Source organism: Rhineura floridana, chromosome 1 (genome assembly GCF_030035675.1).
Source record: "Rhineura floridana isolate rRhiFlo1 chromosome 1, rRhiFlo1.hap2, whole genome shotgun sequence".
NCBI classification, from domain to species: Eukaryota; Metazoa; Chordata; class Lepidosauria; order Squamata; family Rhineuridae; genus Rhineura; species Rhineura floridana.
In genome coordinates this window covers 220,328,972-220,349,995 of record NC_084480.1, presented here as the reverse complement: position 1 = coordinate 220,349,995, position 21,024 = coordinate 220,328,972, and the positions used below count along the sequence as shown (strand labels likewise).

The 21,024-nt window shown below is 40.5% G+C and overlaps 1 protein-coding gene across 6 annotated transcripts in view; it reads left to right on the top strand.

Annotated features, from left to right (window-relative positions):
- LOC133368967 (cytidine monophosphate-N-acetylneuraminic acid hydroxylase-like) overlaps positions 1 to 21,024 on the top strand; it is a 149,707-nt gene that overhangs the window by 80,507 nt on the left and 48,176 nt on the right. For 4 of the 6 annotated variants that reach the window (XM_061593732.1, XM_061593723.1, XM_061593713.1 and 1 more), the window contains 2 exons: positions 2,506 to 2,709; positions 14,266 to 14,357. In XM_061593732.1, the coding sequence (XP_061449716.1) occupies positions 2,506 to 2,709; positions 14,266 to 14,357 (296 nt within the window). The remainder of the gene's footprint in view (positions 1 to 2,505; positions 2,710 to 14,265; positions 14,358 to 21,024) is intronic. The other 2 variants (XM_061593741.1, XM_061593750.1) reach the window with 1 other exon arrangement.

The following is a 21,024-nucleotide window of genomic DNA, read 5'->3' as shown; positions in this document are numbered from 1 at the left end:
GCAATGTTATCCAATAACATGCAGTTATGTGGTGGTTTGGATTTGGTACAAATTGTATACAATCTTTCATATTGTATTTTGAACCATTTTTGTAATTAATATTGAATTATTTAGCATGCTCTCTAAATTTAATATTTTATATGGTTGGACTCAATTTGATTCTTATTAGCCCAGGGGTTTCAAACCCTTTTGGGGCCGGGGGCAAATTTGGAAATCTAAGGTACTATTGTGGGCACCACAAAATACCCATTTCACAGAAGAAAAACTAGTGCTGCTCAGGATCCCCCTTGGAAAACAGTCAAAATACCTACACTCCCCCCCAACAAATAAAACAAAGGCAAAAAAGCAGACAATGCCCATCTCAACACTGGCAGCTCCTCACCAAAACTTCATTTTTTAAAAAATTGGGAGGGGCAGAAGGCCTTGACGGGTACCAGGGACAATATCTGAGTAAATGGTGGTGCCCCATGTGTACCACATTGGGAATCCCTGTATTGGTCTATCTTTGTTTATGGCATATACACAAGTTCTCACCATATATGTGCCAATTATTTACAATAAAATTGTAACTTGTAATGCAAAAAAGAACAAAAAAAACTGTTGAAGTAACTGAGGTTGTGGATTGTTTGTATATTTGTGTGTGATGTTAAGTTTTAAGAACTAGAGATATAATCTTTGGGTATTAGATACCCATAGTGGCAGTATTTGCATGCCATGGTAAACCATAGTTGACAGGGATTGTGGTTTGCATTGGTCAGACTAACCACAAGCAGTAGGACAAGAAGAAATTTTGTCCTAATATTGTGCTTTGCTTGAAGAGAAAAAAACCATTATCCCTGGTTTGGATGCAACACTAGGTCAGGGACCACGGTTTGTTACTCAATACTAGTGAGGAGGAGCAAAGTGGGTACGATTGTAAATCACTAGCTATGGTTAACCCTGATGCACCCATTAAATGTTTCAATATTAGCTGAGAATTTTTTAAAAAAGAGCAATGAACTATGTAGTTAGATAATGGCGAATGTAAAGGTTTGTCTGCCATCTTAGATGCTGCCAAGATGCAGCCAGATGCATGGAAGTGAGGAAGATACACTGAATTAACATTTCTTCTATTTCTAAAGTGGCTATCCCACGTTTGGAAGTGCTTGGTGGGAACTTGAGAAAGGCCTTCATGGTGGCTGTCCCCAAGTTTTGGGACTCCTTGCCAAAGGAGGATTGGCTAGCACCATTTCTAATTACTTCCCAGTGGCAGACAGACATGTTTATTTACGTAAGCGATTGACCATAAGCTGATCTGTAAATATGTAGTAACTGGTTTTTACTAGTTGAGTTTATTGACTTGGCTTCTTCAGTTTTTTACTACACATTGTATTGCTGTTTGTTGTTTTCCTTGTAGTTGTATTGCTGTTAGCCAACTTGAACATTTGGTGGAAAGGTAGGATAAAAATGTAGCAATAAATAAATAAGTAGTACAGGTCAATAGAGAGGGCAGGAGAACATTCCTCCAAGATACTAGGAAAATATTAATGTTTTTGAAACACACAAACAAATAAAATAAAATAAAACAGGAGAGGCAGGATGCTGCTGTGCCATTGTGCAGTTGCCACTCGAGCCAGTCCAGCCAGGTCTGGGAATTAGGCTGAAGGGAAAAAATATATACTGTTGTGAGTTTGGGGGTTGGAATGGATAATTCCTATGAGTCCCCTTCCAGCCTCTGATTTGGAATCCTGTTCCCTGGGGTAGAGAAACGTGCTCTGCTGGTCAGATGAGTTTCTTTGTTAAGCTAATAGAGTAGCCATGTTTGTTAATGGGTCTATCAGGTGCCCAGCAAAGTGCTAGGAAGATCCTTATGTCATTGAAACTCTTCAAGAGAGCCTTCCCCCCCCCCAGCTGCTGGGAGAGGTTTGTGCCTTTAGTGTGTGTTGACTGTGTCTGAGAAAGGCTGGGAACTGCAAGCAGGCAGAGAGACTGGCTCTCTGCACCATGGCTTTAGGATGCCTCCTGTAACACTGAGGGAAAACTGGATATTGGACTGCTGATGCCTTGTGCCCCTCCATCCTAAGCTCAGATTGGAATGGGTGTAAATAAACAAACCATATTTCATAAAGACACCACAGTCTCCGCCAGAGCTTGGAAAAGTTACTTTTTTGAACTACAACTCCCATCAGCCCCAGCCAGCATGGCCACTGGATTGGGCTGATGGGAATTGTAGTTCAAAAAAGTAACTTTTCCAATTTCTGGTCTCCGCTGACCTTCTTCCCAAGGAAACCAAACCCAGGGCAAGCGCAGGGACCCCAGGAAATCTCACCACTTGGAGATTAGGGAGGCGTGCAACAATACAGATGTTTGGATTCACTTTTTGATATAGAGGTAAGTATTTGAAACAGAATAATAAATGTTGGTGTCTAGCTTATTAGTTAAAATGAATTCTGAAGGTGTTTTCTGGTATGAGAAACCCCAGGTTGCTGTGTTATCTCTTATTCATCATTCTTTGATTTGAACTAGCGTGGAGCAAACCAGCAGAGTACTGCTGTCACTTACTCCTTCTGAGGTTGCTGCACTAAAGGAAGGAATCAATTTCCTAAGGAACAAAGCTGATGGAAAGAATTACATTTTGTACAAGGACAAAGATACTCTCCATGCATGTAAGAACATGTGCAAACACCAAGGAGGATTGTTTATTAAGGACATTGAAGATCTAACAGATAAGTAAGGCCAGATTTACCCTGTATTGCCCTTCCTTCCTTCATTATCTTTCTGTCTGCAGTTACATGTACTAGTGTAAATTAGATGAATGTGGAAAATAGTAAGAATTCAGGCAGACAACTATCTTGTATTCTGGGTTGTTTGTTTTGAAAGCTGGTTGTTTAAAATTGAAACTGGCCTCCTTTGTGATGATGGGGCTTACGATCTGACCAAGTCTTGATGATAATGTGTCGACCTTGAAGGCTGTACCATGCCAGTCACTTGCCCTCAAGTTCATGGAGAAAGTGAAGCTATTATCTGCCAAAAAAAAGTGTATGTGAGGTTCTTCGTGATGATGACTCCAATTCCACAACAGACAAGGTGCACAGCAGGCACTCTGTTCCCCTCCTAGCCCTCTGAGGTCACCCCGTAGCTCCACAGAATTTCACCATTAATGGGCTGGATCAGAGGTGGCTCAAAAGAGACATAAATGCCTGTTAAAGCATTTCAAAGATATAAAAAGTAGACCAGCATATTCAGATGTATATGATTAGTTAGGAGTTATTAAAATGTTCATGCAGTATTTGTGTCAAACTTTTCCACTAATTTAATTGGCTCCATTCACCTCTTCTATCCTGTCTTTCCTTGCTGGTCCTTTCCCCCAAGGCTTCTCCATTGCAATCTATGAAATTATATAATAAATATATTTTTATTAGCCAGATCCTTGTCTCATGGATGCACAAAGATGAGGGTTCTACATGTTCTTTCTAGATTTATGTCTAGTCAGAGTGTTATATGTCAAACTTTGTCCTCACCTAAGTGAGTCCTGTTATCGATAGCAGACAACTGGCTTGGTCAACCTAGAAAAAGGGATCCTACCCAATTTCTCCTTGGGATTGAGGATGTAGTAGGAAATATAGCAATAGAGTTCCACAGCAGAAAATACAAATATCTTTATTTCTGTATTAACGTCTGAGGGTCAATTCGCCTGCCAAAATGTGCTTGAGTTTAACCGTACTGTAGTGGTTGCAGCATGGAACTGAAGTACTGTAGTTACTTATTTACTTAGATCAGCCTTTCCCAACCAGTGTGCCTCCAGATGTTGTTGGACCACAACTCCCATCTTCCTGACCATTGGCAATGCTGGCTGAGGCTGATGGGAGTTGTGGTCCAACAACATCTGGAGGCACACTGGTTGGGAAAGGCTGACTTAGATTGTAGCTTGGGGTTATGTAAACATTCTTTGCTGTTGAACAGTAAAGCAAAGGGTACTTGATAGTGTAGCTATGATACTTATAACATAAATAAAAACATAATACAACATTTTCAAACTATAGCATAGGCATGTCCAGGGAATCATGGTATTGGACGGCCAATATAAATACCATATTAATAATAAAGGAGGGTTTAGGGCGGCCTTTCCCAACTAGTGGGCCACCAGATGTTGTTGGACCACAATTCCCATCTTTCCTGACCATTGGCAATGCTGGCTGAGGCTGATGGGAGTTGTGGTCCAACAACATCTGGTGGCCCACTAGTTGGGAAAGGCTGGTTTAGGGTGTGATGCTGTATCACGTCAGTACTCTTGGTGAATGATTTGGGAGACCCTTTCATCATCTGCATGATGCAGTCTGTACTGTATATATATAAAAATGTGTTTTTAAATTTGTATATTTGTTTTTAATGTTTTTAATTGTTGTAAACTGCCCAGAGAGCTTCAGCTATGGGATGGTATACAAATGCAATAAATAATAATAATAATAGACATACATGTAGCTGGCCTCAGCCAGTACAGTAATTGTGTATACAAGATTGTAGAGAAACTCTGGCCTTAGCCAGTAACTTAACAGTTAAATAGAGATGTATTGCTGGCTGTAGCCATGACATACAATGCTTAAACAAACTCTGTTTTACATCTCATGGGTTAGACAGGCACATAGCATAAGTTAGATGGGCACATAGCTGGCTTTAACAAATTTATAACAGTTCAACAAGCAGTTCTTATAGTTGTGAGGCAGTGACATGCCTTCATGTGGCTGGCAAATAACATTTTCGTGTGGCTGGCAAATAATATTTTATCTAATTATAGCTTTACATAAAGAGTGTTATATACTTCTTATTCATGCAAGTAGTATTTTTTAAATTGTACAAACAATCCTGTCTTTGGTCTGTGCCAAAGGATTTTAAACTTCATATATTTATTCTCTCCAGCTTTAGGTAAAAGTTCTTAAATTTCATATAATACCGCACGTGGGGCTATTTATATTTCTTACACTTTTTGCAGTGTTGAATACCTGTTAAACTTATAGAATCAAAGAGTTGGAAGGGGTCTATAAGGCCATCGAGTCAAACCCTCTGCTCAATGCTGTAATCCTAACTAAAGCATAACTGACAGGTGGCTGTCCAGCTGCCTCTTGAATGCCTCCAGTGCTGGAGACCCTATCATCTCCTTAGGTAATTGGTTCCATTGCCATACCGCTTTAACAATTAGGAGGTTTTTCCTGATGTTCAGGAAACTTGAGCCCATTATTCCATGTCCTTCTGGGACAATCAAGAAGAGATCCTGGCTCTCCTCTGAGTAGCAACCTTCCAAGTACTTGAAAAGTGCTCTCATATCTCCCCTCAGTCTTCTGTTCTCAAGGCTAAACATGCCCAGTACTTTCAGTCTCTCCTTATAATGCTTTGATCATCCTTGTTGCCCTCCTCTGAACTTGTTCCAATTTGTCTGCATCCTTCTTAAAGTGTGATGTCCAGAACTGGACGCAATACAAGATGAGGCCTAACCAGTGCCGAATAGAAGGGAACCAATACTTCACGTGATTTGGAAACTGTACTTCTGTTAATGCAGCCTAAAATAGCATTTGCCTTTTTTGCAGCCAAATCACACTGTCGGCTCATATTCAGCTTGTGATCAACAACAATCCCAAGATCCTTCTCACATGTCATATTGCTGAGCCAAGTATCCCCCATCTTATAACTGTGCATTTGGTTTCTTTTTCCTAGGTGTAGAACTTTGCACTTATCACCATTAAATGTTATTCAGTTGTTTTCAGCACAGCCTATCAAGATCCCTTTGAATATTCTTTCTGTCTTCCAAGATGTTAACTATCCCTCCCAATTTTGTATCATCTGCATGATAAGTAAGTATTCCCGGCACATCCTCATTCAAGTCATTAATAAAAATGTTGAAGAGCACTGGGCCCAGGACTGAGCCCTGTGGTACCCCACTCATTACTTCTGCTCAGTTTGAGAAGGAACCATTGATAAGCACTCTTTGAGTACAATTCTGTAGCCAACTGTGAATCCACCTGATAGTTGTTCCATCCAGCCCACATTTAGCTAGCTTGCTAATTAAAATATCATGGGGCACTTTGTCAAAAGCTTTGCTGAAGTCAAGATATATTATTTACACAGCATGCCCACACTCTACCAGTGAGGTTACCCAATCAAAAAATGAGATAAGATTAGTTTGGTAGGATTTGTTCTTCATATATCCATGTTGGCTTCTACTAATCACAGCATTGAAAGTGCTTACAGACAGACCACTTTATAATCTGCTCCAGAAATTTCCCAGGGATCGATGTCATGCTGACTGGTCTGTAGTTCCCAGGTTCCTCCTTTTTGCCCTTTTCGAAGATAGGGACAACATTAGCCCTCCTCCACTCATCCGGCACTTCACCTGTCCTCCACTATTTAGCAAAAATAATAGACAGTGTTTCCGAGAGTTCTTCGGTCAGTTCCTTCAATACTCTAGGATGCAGTTCATCAGACCCTGCAGATTTGAACTTGTTCAAAGTGATTAGGTATTCCTTGACCATTTGTCTATCAGTCTCAAGCTGCAATCCTGCCCCTTCAACTTTACATTTGCTAGCAGGGTCATAGACCGTCTTTTGGGAGAAAACTGGGCCAGAGTAGGAATTGAGCACTTCTGCCTTTTCTTTGTCATCTGTTATCATTTTGCCATTGTCACTGAGTAGCTGTACCACCGTTTCTTTTCTCTGTCATTTACTATGTATGTACCTAAAGAAAGCGTTTTCATTGCTTTTGGCATCTCTCACTAACCTCAGCTCATTCTCAGCTTTAGCCTTCCTGACCATCCTTGCAATTCTGTGCTACCTATCTGTACTCTTCCTTTGTGGCCTGGCCTTCTTTCCACTTTCTGTATGTGCTCTTTTTTGTTTTCACGTAATCTCTGAGCTTTCTGTGAAGCCATGTGAAGCTTCTTCTGCTGTCTTCCCCTTTTCTCCTTGATGGAATTGTTTGCTATTGTGCTTTAGAATTTCTTTTTTTAGAAAGTCCCACCCATCTTGGACTCCTTTTCTCATTAGTGTCACTTGCCACAGAACCTTACTTACCATTGTTCTGATTTTATTAAAATCAGTTTTCCTGAAGTCCAGGATACGTGTATGGCTACTCTCAGTTTTTACTTCCTTTAAAATCAAGAACTCAAGTATAGCATGGTCACTTTCCCCGAGAGTTCCCGTTACTGCCACTTCATCCACCAAGTCATCCCTATTGGTTAGAATCATCAAGGATAGCTGATCCTCTAGTTACTTTCTCCTCTTTCTGTAGGAGAAAGTTATCTCCAACACAGGTCAGGAATTTCTTGGAGTGGCTGTATTTGGCAGAATTTATCTCCCAACAGATAGCAGGATAATTAAAGTTCCCCATTATTGATCACACACCAAAACAAGATGTGCTGATAATCATGGGGGATTGGAATGCAAAAGTAGGGAACAGAGAAGAATTAGGAATTGTGGGGAAATGGGGCCTAGGAGACAGAAATGAACCAGGAGAAAGACTTACTGAATTCTGTGAAGCCAATAATTTGTTTCTTGCAAACACATTTTTTGAGCAACCGAAAAGACAACTGTACACATGGACATCACCAAATGGTCAATATAGGAATCAAATTGATTATATAATTGGTAGCAGAAGATGGAGAAGTTCCATACTTTCTGCGAAAACAAGACCAGGAGCAGACTGCAGTACAGATCATGAACTGGTCATATCAAAAATCAGAGTAAAGCTAAAGAAGACCAACAAAGCAATCATAATGCCAAAATACAATTTAAATAACATGCCAGAAGCATATAAAGATCAAATAAGGAACAGGTTTGAGGCTTTAAACTTAGTTGACAGAGAACCAGAAGAACTATGGAATGAAGTCAGAGGCGTGATCAGGGAAGAATGCAAAAAGACAATACCTCTAGTTAAAAAGAGAGAAAGACCTCAATGGATGACTGAAGAAACTCTTAAAATGGTTAAAGAGAGAAGGAAAGCAAAAGCAAAAGGAGATAGAAACACAGCCAGAACCCTGAATGCAACAATACAGCGACTAGTACTTAGGGACAAAGAGAACTATTACAATACTTACTGTATAGAAATAGAAGAGGAGAGCCAAAAGGGTAGAACAAGAGCCCTATTCCAAAAGATTAGAGAAATGAAAGGGAAATTTAGACCACAAGTAGAGATGTTAAATAATCAACAGGGGAACACACTGACTGACCGAGATGAAATAAAAGGAAGATGGAAGCAATACACTGAAGAACTCTATAAAAGAGATGCCCGGATGACAGAATCATTCACAGAGGAACCATATGATGAAGAACCAGAAATTTTAGAATGTGAGGTGAAAGCTGCTCTTAAGATACTTGGAAGAAACAAATCACCAGGAATAGATGGCATTCCAATAGAGTTGCTACAAGCTACTGAGACTGAATCTGTCCAAAGTTTGCCAAAAACTGTCAAGAAATATGGAAAACTAACCAATGGCCCACAGACTGGAAGCGTTCCATATACATCCCAATTCCAAAGAAAGGGGATCGCAGAGAATGCAGTAATTATTGAACTATTGCCTTAATATCCCATGCAAGTAAAGTAATGTTCAAGATTCTACAACAAAGGCTCTTACCATATATGGAGCGAGAAATGCCAGGCGTCCAAGCTGGATTTAGAAAGGGAAGAGGCACCAGAGATCACATCGCAAACATATGTTGGATAATGGAACGGAGCAAGGAATTTTAGCAGAAAATCACCCTGTGCTTTATAGATTACAGCAAAGCCTTTGACTGTGTAGATCTTGAAAAACTATGGAATGCTTTAAAAGAAATGGGGGTGCCACAGCATCTGGTTGTCCTGATGCGCAGCCTATACTCTGCACAAGAGGCTACTGTAAGGACAGAATATGTAGAAATTGACTGGTTCCGAATCAGAAAGGGTGTGAGACAGGGGTGTATTTTCACACCCTATTTATTTAATCTGTACACAGAACATATCATACGGAAAGCAGGATTGGACCAAGATGAAGGAGGTGTGAAAACTGGAGGGAGAAATATCAATAATTTCAGATATGCAGACGATACCATACTACTAGCAGAAACCAGTAATGATTTGAAATGGATGACGTTGAAAGTTAAAGAAGAAAGCACAGAAGCAGGACTACAGCTGAATGTCAAGAAGGCTAAAGTAATGACAACAGCAGATTTATGTAACTTTAAAGGAGGACATTGAACTTGTCAAGGATTATCAATACCTTGGCATAGTCATTAACCAAAATGGAGACAAGAGTCAAGAAATCAGAAGAAGGCTAGGACTGGGGAAGGCAGCTATGACAGAACTAGAAAAGGTCCTCAAATGCAAAGTTGTATCACTGAACACCAAAGTCAGGATCATTCAGACCATGGTATTCCCGATCTCTATGTATGGATGTGAAAGTTGGACAGTGAAAAAGGCGGATAAGAGAAAAATCAGCTCATTTGAAATGTGGTGCTGGAGGAGAGCTTTGCAGATACCATGGACTGTGAAAAAGACAAATAATTGGGTGTCAGAACAAATTAAACCAGAACTATCACTAGAAGCTAAAATGATGAAACTGAGGTTATCATACTTCGGACACATCATGAGAAGACATGATTCATTAGAAAAGATAATAATGCTAGGAAAAACAGAAGGGAGTAGAAAAAGAGGAAGGCCAAACAAGAAACTTACAAGATTTGAACAGGGTGGTTCATGACAGATGCTCTTGGAGGTTGCTGATTCATAGGGTCACCATAAGTCGCAGTTGACTTGGAGGCACATAACAACAACAACAAAGTCCCACATTACTACTACATCATGCCTCCTCGAAACACTGGCAATTTGCTTTGCTTCACTACAAACGTTTACTTTGTAGTTTTGCTGTTTGTTGGATTTCTAAGCAGCCATTGGTCAACGTCAAAAAGTGTCTGTATCATCATCTTCAGCTCAGTCAGAAGGCTGACCATGAACATTAAGTTTGCAATCTCTTTCTAGGGTTTTTATAAATCTCAGGAGAGCTCTCACTTTGCCCTTATGTGTCACTTTAAAGGGTTAACTGCTTACATTTCAAAGCTTCTCAATGCTTTGACAGAGTCATGGCCCTTAACTAGTTAAAAAGCCGATAGGTCTCGTGTTACCTTAACAAACTATCAATATACAGTGTGTGTCTCTCTCTCTTCAAAAACTTCACAGATTTGCTTCTACTTTTTGTTTGTTTGGGAAGTGCCCAGACTCTTGGCAGACTTCCTAGCCAGCTGTCTTCTAAGAGAAAGGTGGGAGAACCCAGCTTACAGAATGGGGGGGAAGGAGTGAGGAGCAAAAGAAACATTAACTCTTACAGCAGTTAGCTGTCAGCAGGTAGGCTTGTGAGCAGCTAAGGCTGTGCTTCCAGCTGATTTTTTTATATATATACAAAATAAACACCTGTCTCCCAATTTTTACACATTTTGCTCTCCCTTGGAGATCTCGAAAGGACAAAAATAAGGAAAATCACAGAGGGGCTGAAACACCTGTGCTCTTGGACACAGAGTTACAACACTCCCTCTAACACATTACATACATCACTAACATTCTATTCTGAATTAGACACCATGTGTGGAGTTGGTTGAACAACACACATGGGTACGACTGGCAGCTCCTCTTTGCTGGATGTCTCGGTGGACAAATCCAATTGATTTCTTAATTACCTTCTTCTTCGTTGGGCAAACATATCTCTCAGAACCAGGATGTTATCCCTTTGTAAATCTATTTGGCTAGCAACATGACTAACTGCTCCTGAGCCTTCCAGGCTGGGTTGTGTGCCAGAAATGGGGTCGCGTATTCTTGACAATAGTCATGCACCATATTTGGGAAAGGAGTCAGTCCACCATACACACAAAGACATGGGGTTCCATGGCAGCAGGTGTTTAAAGTCTTATGGGATGCATTCATGTGAGTGTATTCAAATTCAGTGGTGATGTCACTCCAGGCCTCATAGGGTTCCCATGCAGAAAAACAGGCATCATGATATCCTTCACTACATATAGCCAACGTAGTGATTGGGAAGCAGGCATTGTTGACCAACACAATGTTACCAATCTGGGAGAGGTAAGATTGAACATAGAAGATGCAGGGCATGTTTTCCATTACCTGCCATGTTATGCTTCTTTCAGCCCTCAGGATCCATTGTAGGAGTGTACCAGTTCCTTGATCCTGCTCCGCAGGTAATTCAACAGAGCCCATGTGCATGTACTCCTGATTGTTGTGTGGCAAGATCACAGGGTAATACGTTGGGCTGATGTCCCTGATCCAGAGCCATTGTAGGGTAGTATTGACCAATCCCTGCGAAGGGATAGTCCTCATGAATTAAAAAAAAAACCCCAAATTAAAGCTGCACATTCCAGGCCCCTTTCAACTGATAATCCCCCAGGATGCACTTTGTGTCATTTGGCATATATCTGTGTGAATGGCTTATTTCTGAATCTTCTTTCAGGTTATATCCACCAACATGTCAGTTTCAGTGATGTGGGTGTGCTAACACAATTTACAGCAGAAGCACAAATTCCAATAGTCACTTGCAGTATAATCAGTATAAACACTGATATAAGCTCTGCTCTGCACCATTTCCAGAGTTCTAGGACCATGACAGTAGTGAAAGCAGGGAGTTCCACTCCTCCTACTTTTACTGTCCCAGGAATCAATCCCCAGCCGTGGGCAATTGATCCTAGCAAACCTGGTCTGTTAGGGTTGTGTATGCTTACACTAACCCTGCACGGTAGTACTGCCACCACCCTTCTATTGGTTAACTACTCTGGGGTGAAGGGACCCCCAGAGCCCACTGAACACCTAAGCCTCTCAGGACCAGAGGCTTGATACCCTCCTGGCCCCTTCAGAAGTCTTAAGTGAAAACGTTCCTCTAGTACACGGTAGTTTGGTCAAGTAGCCAGGACTGAATTTAGGAACTGAACCCCTTCTCTGGAATAAACACACGTTGCTTTAAAATAAGTAAAGTTTATTAAAAGAAAAAAAATAAGAAAAGGGATAAAGGGTACAAAAGATAAAAAAGGTACATACAAATAGTTTTGAGCAGCAAATCAAATCCTAAGACCAACACCCAAAGGGGCAAGGTATATAACAAACAATCTACACAAGGTTCTTGGCACAAATAAAAATAATAAAACTAACTGCCTCAGCTATACTCACAAAGCCTCAGCTCTCTCTCAGTCGTTAGCGTCCTTCCCCTCAGGGACTGCCAGTCAGGAGATATAATGGAGCTACTGCAGAGCATCACCATAAGCAAGGTGGTGCCCACAAGTGGAACACAGCCCAGAGCCCGAGGCCTCCTCTTATGGAGAAAATTCCTGCCTCAGCCGGAGACAATCAACTAATTAGCAGGTTCATCACAGGAATGATGAAATGATGTTCCCACAGCACCAGGCGCCGTGCCTCTTGGTTTCCCATAACAAGCCGTAGGAGTTTTTACGGCCTTGACGGAACCAGGCCCCTCTTGCTGATAGAGAGGTGCCAAATTGCTGCAAGCTGATACAGCTGGGCTGTAAAATCACCAGGTCACCGGGATGGGAAATGTCAAAAGATTTAACTATTTGCTACCAGTGACCCAGGAAAATAATTAAGGGGATCAAACTGGCATGACAATGACAAAGCAATAACAGCATTTCACCATCAGGTGTCTGATTGGATGTTGATGATGTTGCCATCTTCGCAATCCCACTCATTTCAATATACTTGTTTGACATTTGTGCTGGGGTTGATGCTCCTTCACCTGAAGATGATATGGCTAGAACCAAGTGGTGCCTTCTACTTTTTCTTTCCAGTTTTGTTCATATTTCATGGCCTATATCAGTTGCAGCATGTCTCACACAACTTGTTGGTGTGATTCTTCAGGAGGGCTGGAGACTGACCTTGGCTGACAGGTGTCTCTTTGGGGTTTCAGACCTTGAAAGAAGGTCACACCCACTGTCCTTGATAGGGGAACAAGTGTGCTGGCTAAAGGTACAAACTGCAGTGGAAGAATCTTTCTTGTGTTTTGTTCATGATGGCTCTTTTTCATGTCTCTTCTGGACATACTTTTCTGAGGACAATTGTCAGTCCCTTCTCAGGAATCTATCCTGGATTTAATCTTAACAAGTTAAAGCATGGAAAAACTATACACATGCTACCCATACACAAACACTGAGTTAATATGCTTGTTATTGATGAGCCATTCATTTAGTTCATATAATTAGAGACTACGTTACATGTGTCTTAAGAAGCCCCTTTGATACAAGCCCTCAGCTCCAGAATTTGTGGCATATATACATTTTAACCTCTATCTTGGAGGGGGTTTTTTTCCACAGAAATGACTCTGCATTCCATTTTTGCGTTAGTTAGTTCACTCTTACAGCAGTTAGCTGTCAGCAGCTAGGCTGTACTACCAACTGGTTTTTTTCTATACAAAACAAACTCCTGTCACCCAATTTTTACACATTTTGTTCTCCCTTGGAGACCTCAAAAGGGTCAAAAATAAGGAAAAATTACAGACGGCCTGTAACAGTATCATATACCTTATATATACATATTGTATTATCTTGTGCAATATTTTCAATATGTATAAGAAGTTGCTTGTCCAAGAGAAAGTAAATCTTCCCTGCAGAATTCTTAGAGTTTTGTCAGAATCTAGGCCTTCTTTGGGAAGGGACAGACACAGAAATTGTGACTAGCCACTGATGCAATAAGGCTCTACCTCTGCTGCCAAGCTCAGTGGCAGCTGGTGGCTCCATTTCAGGGGGCAGTAGAATCTGCTCTGGGTTTTAGTCTGAACTTTCAAATTCCTTGAAAGCCTGGACTAAAACCCAGAAGAGATTCCACTGCCCCAACTGACATGGAGCCATCAGCTGCCACTGGCCAGGCTCCAGTTCTCTAGCTTGCTTCCTGGGTCTCCTTGCCCCAGGATAATCTAGTATTATGCTCTGATTCTCAGCTCTGCACTTTCATAAGTTTTAACTGTTTTATATGTATAATTATTAATATATGTTTTTGCTGCATTGTGAAATTGCTTTGAGATGCTTCATGGGAAGCAATTAATAAATTAAGCAAACCAATTTTTAAAAAACCTGCCCATCACTCTGATCATGATTCTATCCCGAAACTGCTTTTTCCTATCATGCACTGCTCTCTTCCCATCACAATAGGATCTGACTTCATTGGCTAGCTTTGCAGTACTAAATTTTTGTCATATTGCTCTAAGGATTCACACTTAAAAGGATGTTGGTATCAGCTATTTCTGTTGTCTGTTTAACCTAGATGTGTCCGTTGCACTAAGCATAACTGGAAGCTGGATGTGAGCACAATGAAATATGTTAACCCTCCAGACAGCTTCTATCAAGATGAACTAGGTAAAGTGATATCTGTTGCAGCTTTTTATAGGAATGCCACATTTATTGTTTTCTTGTTTCGTGGTTTAAAAGAAGTAGAAATCCAATTTGTTCAAGTGGTTTTAAAGATCTTGGTTTGATTTATTAGTGTTTGGTCTGTTTGCTGCCATACATATGAGATAAAATAACAAGACTTTAGTTTTTAAAAGCCAAGCACGGCTGATGGTAAAAACACAAAAACCAAAAACTTGATGAAATAAAACAGCAGCCTTTCTCAGCCTTTGGGTCCCCAGATATTGCTGGACTACAATTCCCATCAGCCCCAGCCAGTGGTCAGAAATTATGGTAACTGTAGTCTAGGAACATCTGGGGACCCAAAGGTTGGGGAAGATTGATCTACAGTGTTAAAAAAGAAAGGGTCTGATGGATCTCCAAGGGGAGGGAATTTCACAACATCAGTGCTACTCTGAGAAGATCCATTTGTGGGCAACTGTAATCTCATCCACTGGATTTGGCCATGTTTGTGATAAAGAAGCAGAGAGGAAACCCAGTCAGATACAGAGCAAGTCAGACTCATAAGTGTTCAATGAGAACCAGCAATATGAAACATAATCACATAATGTCTTTCTCCAGCCTTCGGACACTTGTCTTAAGTGTTGATTCTTCAGCCATGATTTCCTATCTTTTGTGCTGCCTTTCTTTCTCTAACCTAAAGCCCCTTTTTGATCTCTTTTGTAAATCACACACAGCACTTAGCTTTTTAGCTCTCAGGCATGACTAGCAGTTCAGTTTAGGTCACTGGGCCCATCACCTTTGTTATGCGTATGCAGAGTAACTCAGCAGTCTGAACTGTGTGTGCCATTGTGTGTATTTACCTAAGAAGCAGGCCTGTACCCTGTATGTAAATCACTCAGACTTAAGATTTAGTAAAATAAGAAAAAAGATACCTTATTTATAGAAATATATAGTAGATAGGAAGGGCATACCTAGTTCTAACTAAGTTGGAGGCGCAACGCCCAAGTATTGCCCTCATGGTTCAGGAGAGAAAACAAAGATAAAGATGTCTCCTCTCTCCAAGGACAGTTGAAGAAGAAGACAAAAGAAGAAGGGGCAGGCCAGCTTCCCTGAGCATATCAGTTTAACAACAGAAAGAAGCTAAGTAGAGAAGAGCACAGGTAAAGGTAGGCAGGCCTAGCCAGCTGGAGGATCCTAATGCTATCTTCCTTCTAGAATGCAAAAAGAACTCAAACAGGAGTAGCTTTTGCCACATTTCCAACAAAACAAAACTGGTAACATCTGGCATCCCTAACTCTAGCTAATTTTAGTTATACAATATTTATCTATAATCTGTCACTTCTTTAACCAAAGTCCTCAAGGTGATGTGCATTATTCAAGCTGTTACCATTTTTACAACAGGAACTTGGATTAGTAAACCTAGTAAATCTTTGGGTGTGTCCACACTACAGGTTAAAGTGGATCAAATGCATCCCGTGGATGCATGTCTTTTGTGTTGTCCTTATCCAAATGCCAATTTATGCTTTCCTCCCATTTAAAGTGGATTTTCCTGTTCTACAGAGGCCATGTCCACACAGAGATACTATCTCACAAATGGGTCATTCAGATCTGTTCTTTGTATGTGTGTGATTGGCTTACCAACATCCACACACTCCTGATTGTTTTAGACGCTATATTCACTGTTGTTCGGCTATTTGCTGTCCTCTGCTCTCCACTACCTTTTCATATTCTGAGCATACACACAGACATGCACCTTAACAAAAATCCCAAGGAAGTGTGCAATAGCAAATATTACTGGCATGTTTTATAATGAACAAAATGGAGGATTGTTTATTTGGGGCAGGGGGAAGGGAAGAAGGAGAGATGATGAAAGAAGAAGAATGAAAAGAAGTGTTTGTCCTACAGTTTGTGCATCGCCTCTCTTGTGTGCATGTGTACACACACACGTGCACGCAAAGCAGAAAGGAAGATGAAGGCAAGAGAATCCACTAGACTTGTTCCTTTTACCTGGATTCACACACACACACATACTTGCCACAGCAATAGCTGTTATTCAGGCTCGCTGTCTGGGTTATTTTTAATGCAGACCTTCTGTGCAGGAGCAGTTTTGTGCAAAAGTGTTCAATTAACAATAAAAATGTATTTCGACTGGGTACATACTGGTTTTGGCATAAAAATGCAATGGCGTTCTCAGCTCCACCCTCTTTTTGCCTGACTAGTGGGGCCTGACAGACAACTTTCAACCCCTGCATCCCCCTTACCCTCTCGTAATCAGCAACCCTCCTTTTTTGCCCTTCATTTGCTTGCCTCTCCTCCTTCACCTCAATTTCTTAGTCGCTGGCCTTTCAAGGACTTGTCCACATTTGAGCTGGAGCTCATTTGGAATCCACATTTTATCACTTTGAGTTTGCTCTCACTCGTCCACACAGGTGTGTGTTTCCAGTTGTACTTAGACAAATTCATGGAGGACAGGGCTATCAATGGCTACTAGCCATGATGGCTGTGCTCTGTCACCCTAGTCAGAGGCAGCATGCTTCTGAAAACCAGTTGCCGGAAGCCTCAGTAGGGGAGAGTGTTCTTGCACTCGGGTCCTGCTTGCAGGCTTCCCCCAGGCATCTGGTTGGCCACTGTGAGAACAGGATGCTGGACTAGATGGGCCACTGGCCTGATCCAGCAGGCTCTTATGTTCTTAAAGACCAAATTGGCTGCTGTGTGTTGCTATTGACAGCCATTTCCATTGTTATGTAGATTCCTGCTTAGTTTGCTTGTTCCCATCTCCTCATGGATTACTGTTGCCTGCCCCCTGATTCTGCCATTTTAAGTCAGTTTTCTTTCAGTTTTGATAATGTCAGTTTCTGGACAATTTTTTAAAAAAGTGATCGAATTTGCACAGAATAGTCATTTAGGGGAAAAGATCATATATTTTCCCGTAAATGACTACTGTGCACAAATTAGGACAAAAGTGAGCCTTTTTAATATGCTGGTACCCTTGGCAGGTGGTGGTAGGGGAATGACACAAGCTGGAGAGCTGGATCCCAGGAGCCCAGTTGTGTGGGGTACGTTGCGTCATTATCAACCCCCGTGATTTATGCCAAGTGATTATTGCCTGCTTCTTCCCCCCAGCAACCAAGGTTTCTTTTAGCAGTTCCAACAAGGAAAGGAGGCAGAAGAGAGAAGGTGGCAGTGGAGAGCGGGGAGGGAGATAGTTGCAGAGCTGCCCTGCTCTCCTTCTCCAAAGGGCCCCAAGGAGGAGGTAGGCAGTGGGTGCTCTGGTGTATTAGGTAGGGATGGGAGAGAAATTTGATTCTGTTCACATTTAAAGGCAAATCTGTCCCATTTGCACTTTCTGAAACAAAATGAGAACCAAAATACAGCCATCCTCTGAAATCTACACATCCAAATTTTGTGATGTAGTTCTCCAACAAACCAGTATCTACAAAAAATGCATATTTTAGAGCAAAGTGTGCACACAAATTAAAATATTAGTGAAAATAACATCTAAAAATGTGTTAAAATAGGGGAAAGTGCTTGCAAAAATATGTATATGAGTCAAAACTGAATACAAAAATCTATTTAGCAGTAGAAATGTGCACGAAAATGCTGATAAATTTTCATGAGGATTTTTTTAAAAATTGCTGCAAAAATGTAGAGATCTAAATTTGAGATTGGAAACATGAGAAACTGAGAGAACTGAAATGGAGAGATCCTTCTATCCTAGTATTAGGGGATTTCTGCAGCAGGACAACCCCCAAAAGGATATTTTCCCTCCTTCCTGATCTTTCTCAGCTTCCAATCTTGGCAATATTGTAATCAGCCTGAGGGGGAAAAACCTATTAGTGGACTTGCCTTTCCTATCCCAGTCAGCTCTTTCCAAACCAGAACTGTTCTCCTCCGTTTTTAAAATTATTTAAACTGATCTAATTTGAATCAGGACTATTCTGAACAAATTGCACCAATTTAAATAAAAGAAAGGGGAGATTTTTGATATTCTCCACTGGGGCAAGGGTGACCTAAGGCTTCAGTCCTGTGATCACTTCCTAGAGAATTAGCTCCACCAAACTCAAAGACACTTACTTGGAAGTATGGATTGAAGTCAGAGACATTATCAGGGAAGAATGCAAAAAGACAATACCTCTAGTTAAAAAGAAAGAAAGACCTCAATGGATGACTGAAGAAACTCTTAAAATGGTTAAAGAGAGAAGGAAAGCAAAAGCAACAGGAGATATAAACACAGTTCAAACCCTAAATGCAATAATACAGTGACTAGTACGTAAGAACAAAGAAAACTATTACAATAGTTATTGTATAGAAATAGAAGAGGACAACAAAAAGGGTGGAACAAGAGCCAAAAGATTAGAGAAATTAAGGGGAAATTTAAACCAAGAATAAGGATGTGGAATAATCAACAGGGGAACACACTGACTGACCGAGATGAAATAAAAGGAAGATGGAAGCAATACACTGAAGAACTCTGTAAAAGAGATGCCAGGATGACAAATTCATTCACAGAGGAACCATATGGTGAAGAACCAGAAATTTTATAATGTGAGGTGAAAGCTGTTCTTAAAATACTTGGAAGAAACAAATCACCAGGAATAGATGACATACCAACAGAGTTGCTACAAGCTACTGAGACTGAATCTGTCCAAATTTTAACAAAAAATTGTCAAGAAATATAGAAAACTAAACAACGGCCAACAGACTGGAAGCGTTCCATATACGTCCCAATTCCAAAGAAAGGAGATCCCAAGGAGTGCAGTATTTATTTATTTAATTTGTATCCCTGCCCCTCCTCCCAGCAGGAGCCCAGGGCGGCAAACAAAGTGCTAAAAACAGTTTAAAACATCATAAAAACAGGTCTTAAAATATATTAAAACAAAACAGCGTTAAAAACATTTTTTTAAAATACAACTTTAAAAAAGGGTTAAAAACGTTATTAAAAAACATATTAATTCTAATACAGACACAGAACTATTAAACTATTGCCTTAATATCCCATGTAAGTAAAGTAATGCTCAAGATTCTACAAAAAAGGCTCTCACCATATATGGAGCGAGAAATGCCAGGTGTCCAAGCTGGATTTGGAAAGGGAAGAGGCACTAGAGATCATATCACAAACATATGTTGGATAATGGAACGGAACAAGGAATTTCAGAAGGAAATCACCCTGTGCTTTAGAGATTACAGCAAAGCCTTTGATTTGTGTGGATCACGAAAAACTATGGAATGCTTTAAAAGAAATGGGGGTGCCACAGCATCTGACTGTCTTGATGTGCACCCTATACTCTGGACAAGAAGATTGGAGATGGGGGTATTTTATCATCCTATTTATTTAATCTATACGCAGAACATACAAAAAGTGGGATTGGACCAAGATGAAGGAGGTGTGAAAATTGGAGGGAGAAATATCAATAATTTCAGATATGCAAATGATACCATATTACTAGCAGAAACCAGTAATGATTTGAAACAAATGCTGATGAAAGTTAAAGAGGAAAGCAGAAAAGCAGGACTACAGGTGAATGTCAAGAAGACTAAAGTAATGACAACAGAAGATTTATGTAACTTTAAAGTTGACAACGAGGATATTGAACTTGTCAAGGATTATCAATACCTTGGCACAGTCATTAACCAAAATGGAGACAATAGTCAAGAAATCAGAAGAAGGCTAGGACTGGGGAGGGCAGCTATGAGAGAACTAGAAAAGGTCCTCAAATGCAAAGAGGTATCACTGAACACTAAAGTCAGGATCATTCAGACCATGGTATTCCTGATCTCTACGTATGGATGTGAAAGTTGGACAGTGAAAAAAGTGGATAAGAGAAAAATCAACTCCTTTGAAATGTGGTGTTGGAAGAGGGAGCTTTGTGCATACCATGGACTGCAAAAAAGACAAATAATTGGGTGTTAGAACAAATTAAACCAGAACTATCACTAGAAGCTAAAATGATGAAACTGAGGTTATCATACTTTGGACACATAATGAGAAGACATGATTCACTAGAAAAGACAATAATGCTAGGAAAAACAGAAGGGAGTAGAAAAAGAGTAGAAAAAGACCAAAAAAGAGATGGATTGATACCATAAAGGAAGCCACAGACCTGAACTTACAAGATCTGAACAGGGTGGTTCATGACAGATGCTTAGAGGCCACTGACTCATAAGGTCACCATAAGTCGTAATCAACTTGAAGGCACATAAGAACAACAAATACACGTATTGTATATGGCTGCATGTAACAGAGCACTGAAGATCACACTGATAAAACTTCTTTGCTTTCCCATTTTGCCGTTCCCTGTCGTTTCCATAGTATTTCTAGGATGTGCTTTACACTGGTTGGGTGGCAGTTCAATTATATATGCATTGAAAGTTCTTATCTGGTAGCAGTAGATACTCCAGGCCAAACATTTGACTAGATTTTTATACCTTTATAACAGAAAGCACACCTGATTAAACTAAGATCTGTGACAATATGACTCAGATCTCACACACCATCAGTCGCCTGCCTGAAGAACCAGCTGAGATGTGGCCTATTAATTTACTTACCAAGGAGTAGCTGCCACGAGGCCTAATTAGTCTCTTACTCTGAGCTACACTTGCTGCAGAGAAATAGGGATTCCTTAAGAGTAAGGAACTAAGTCCACAAGTCACTGCTAATTTGACGCTATGATTT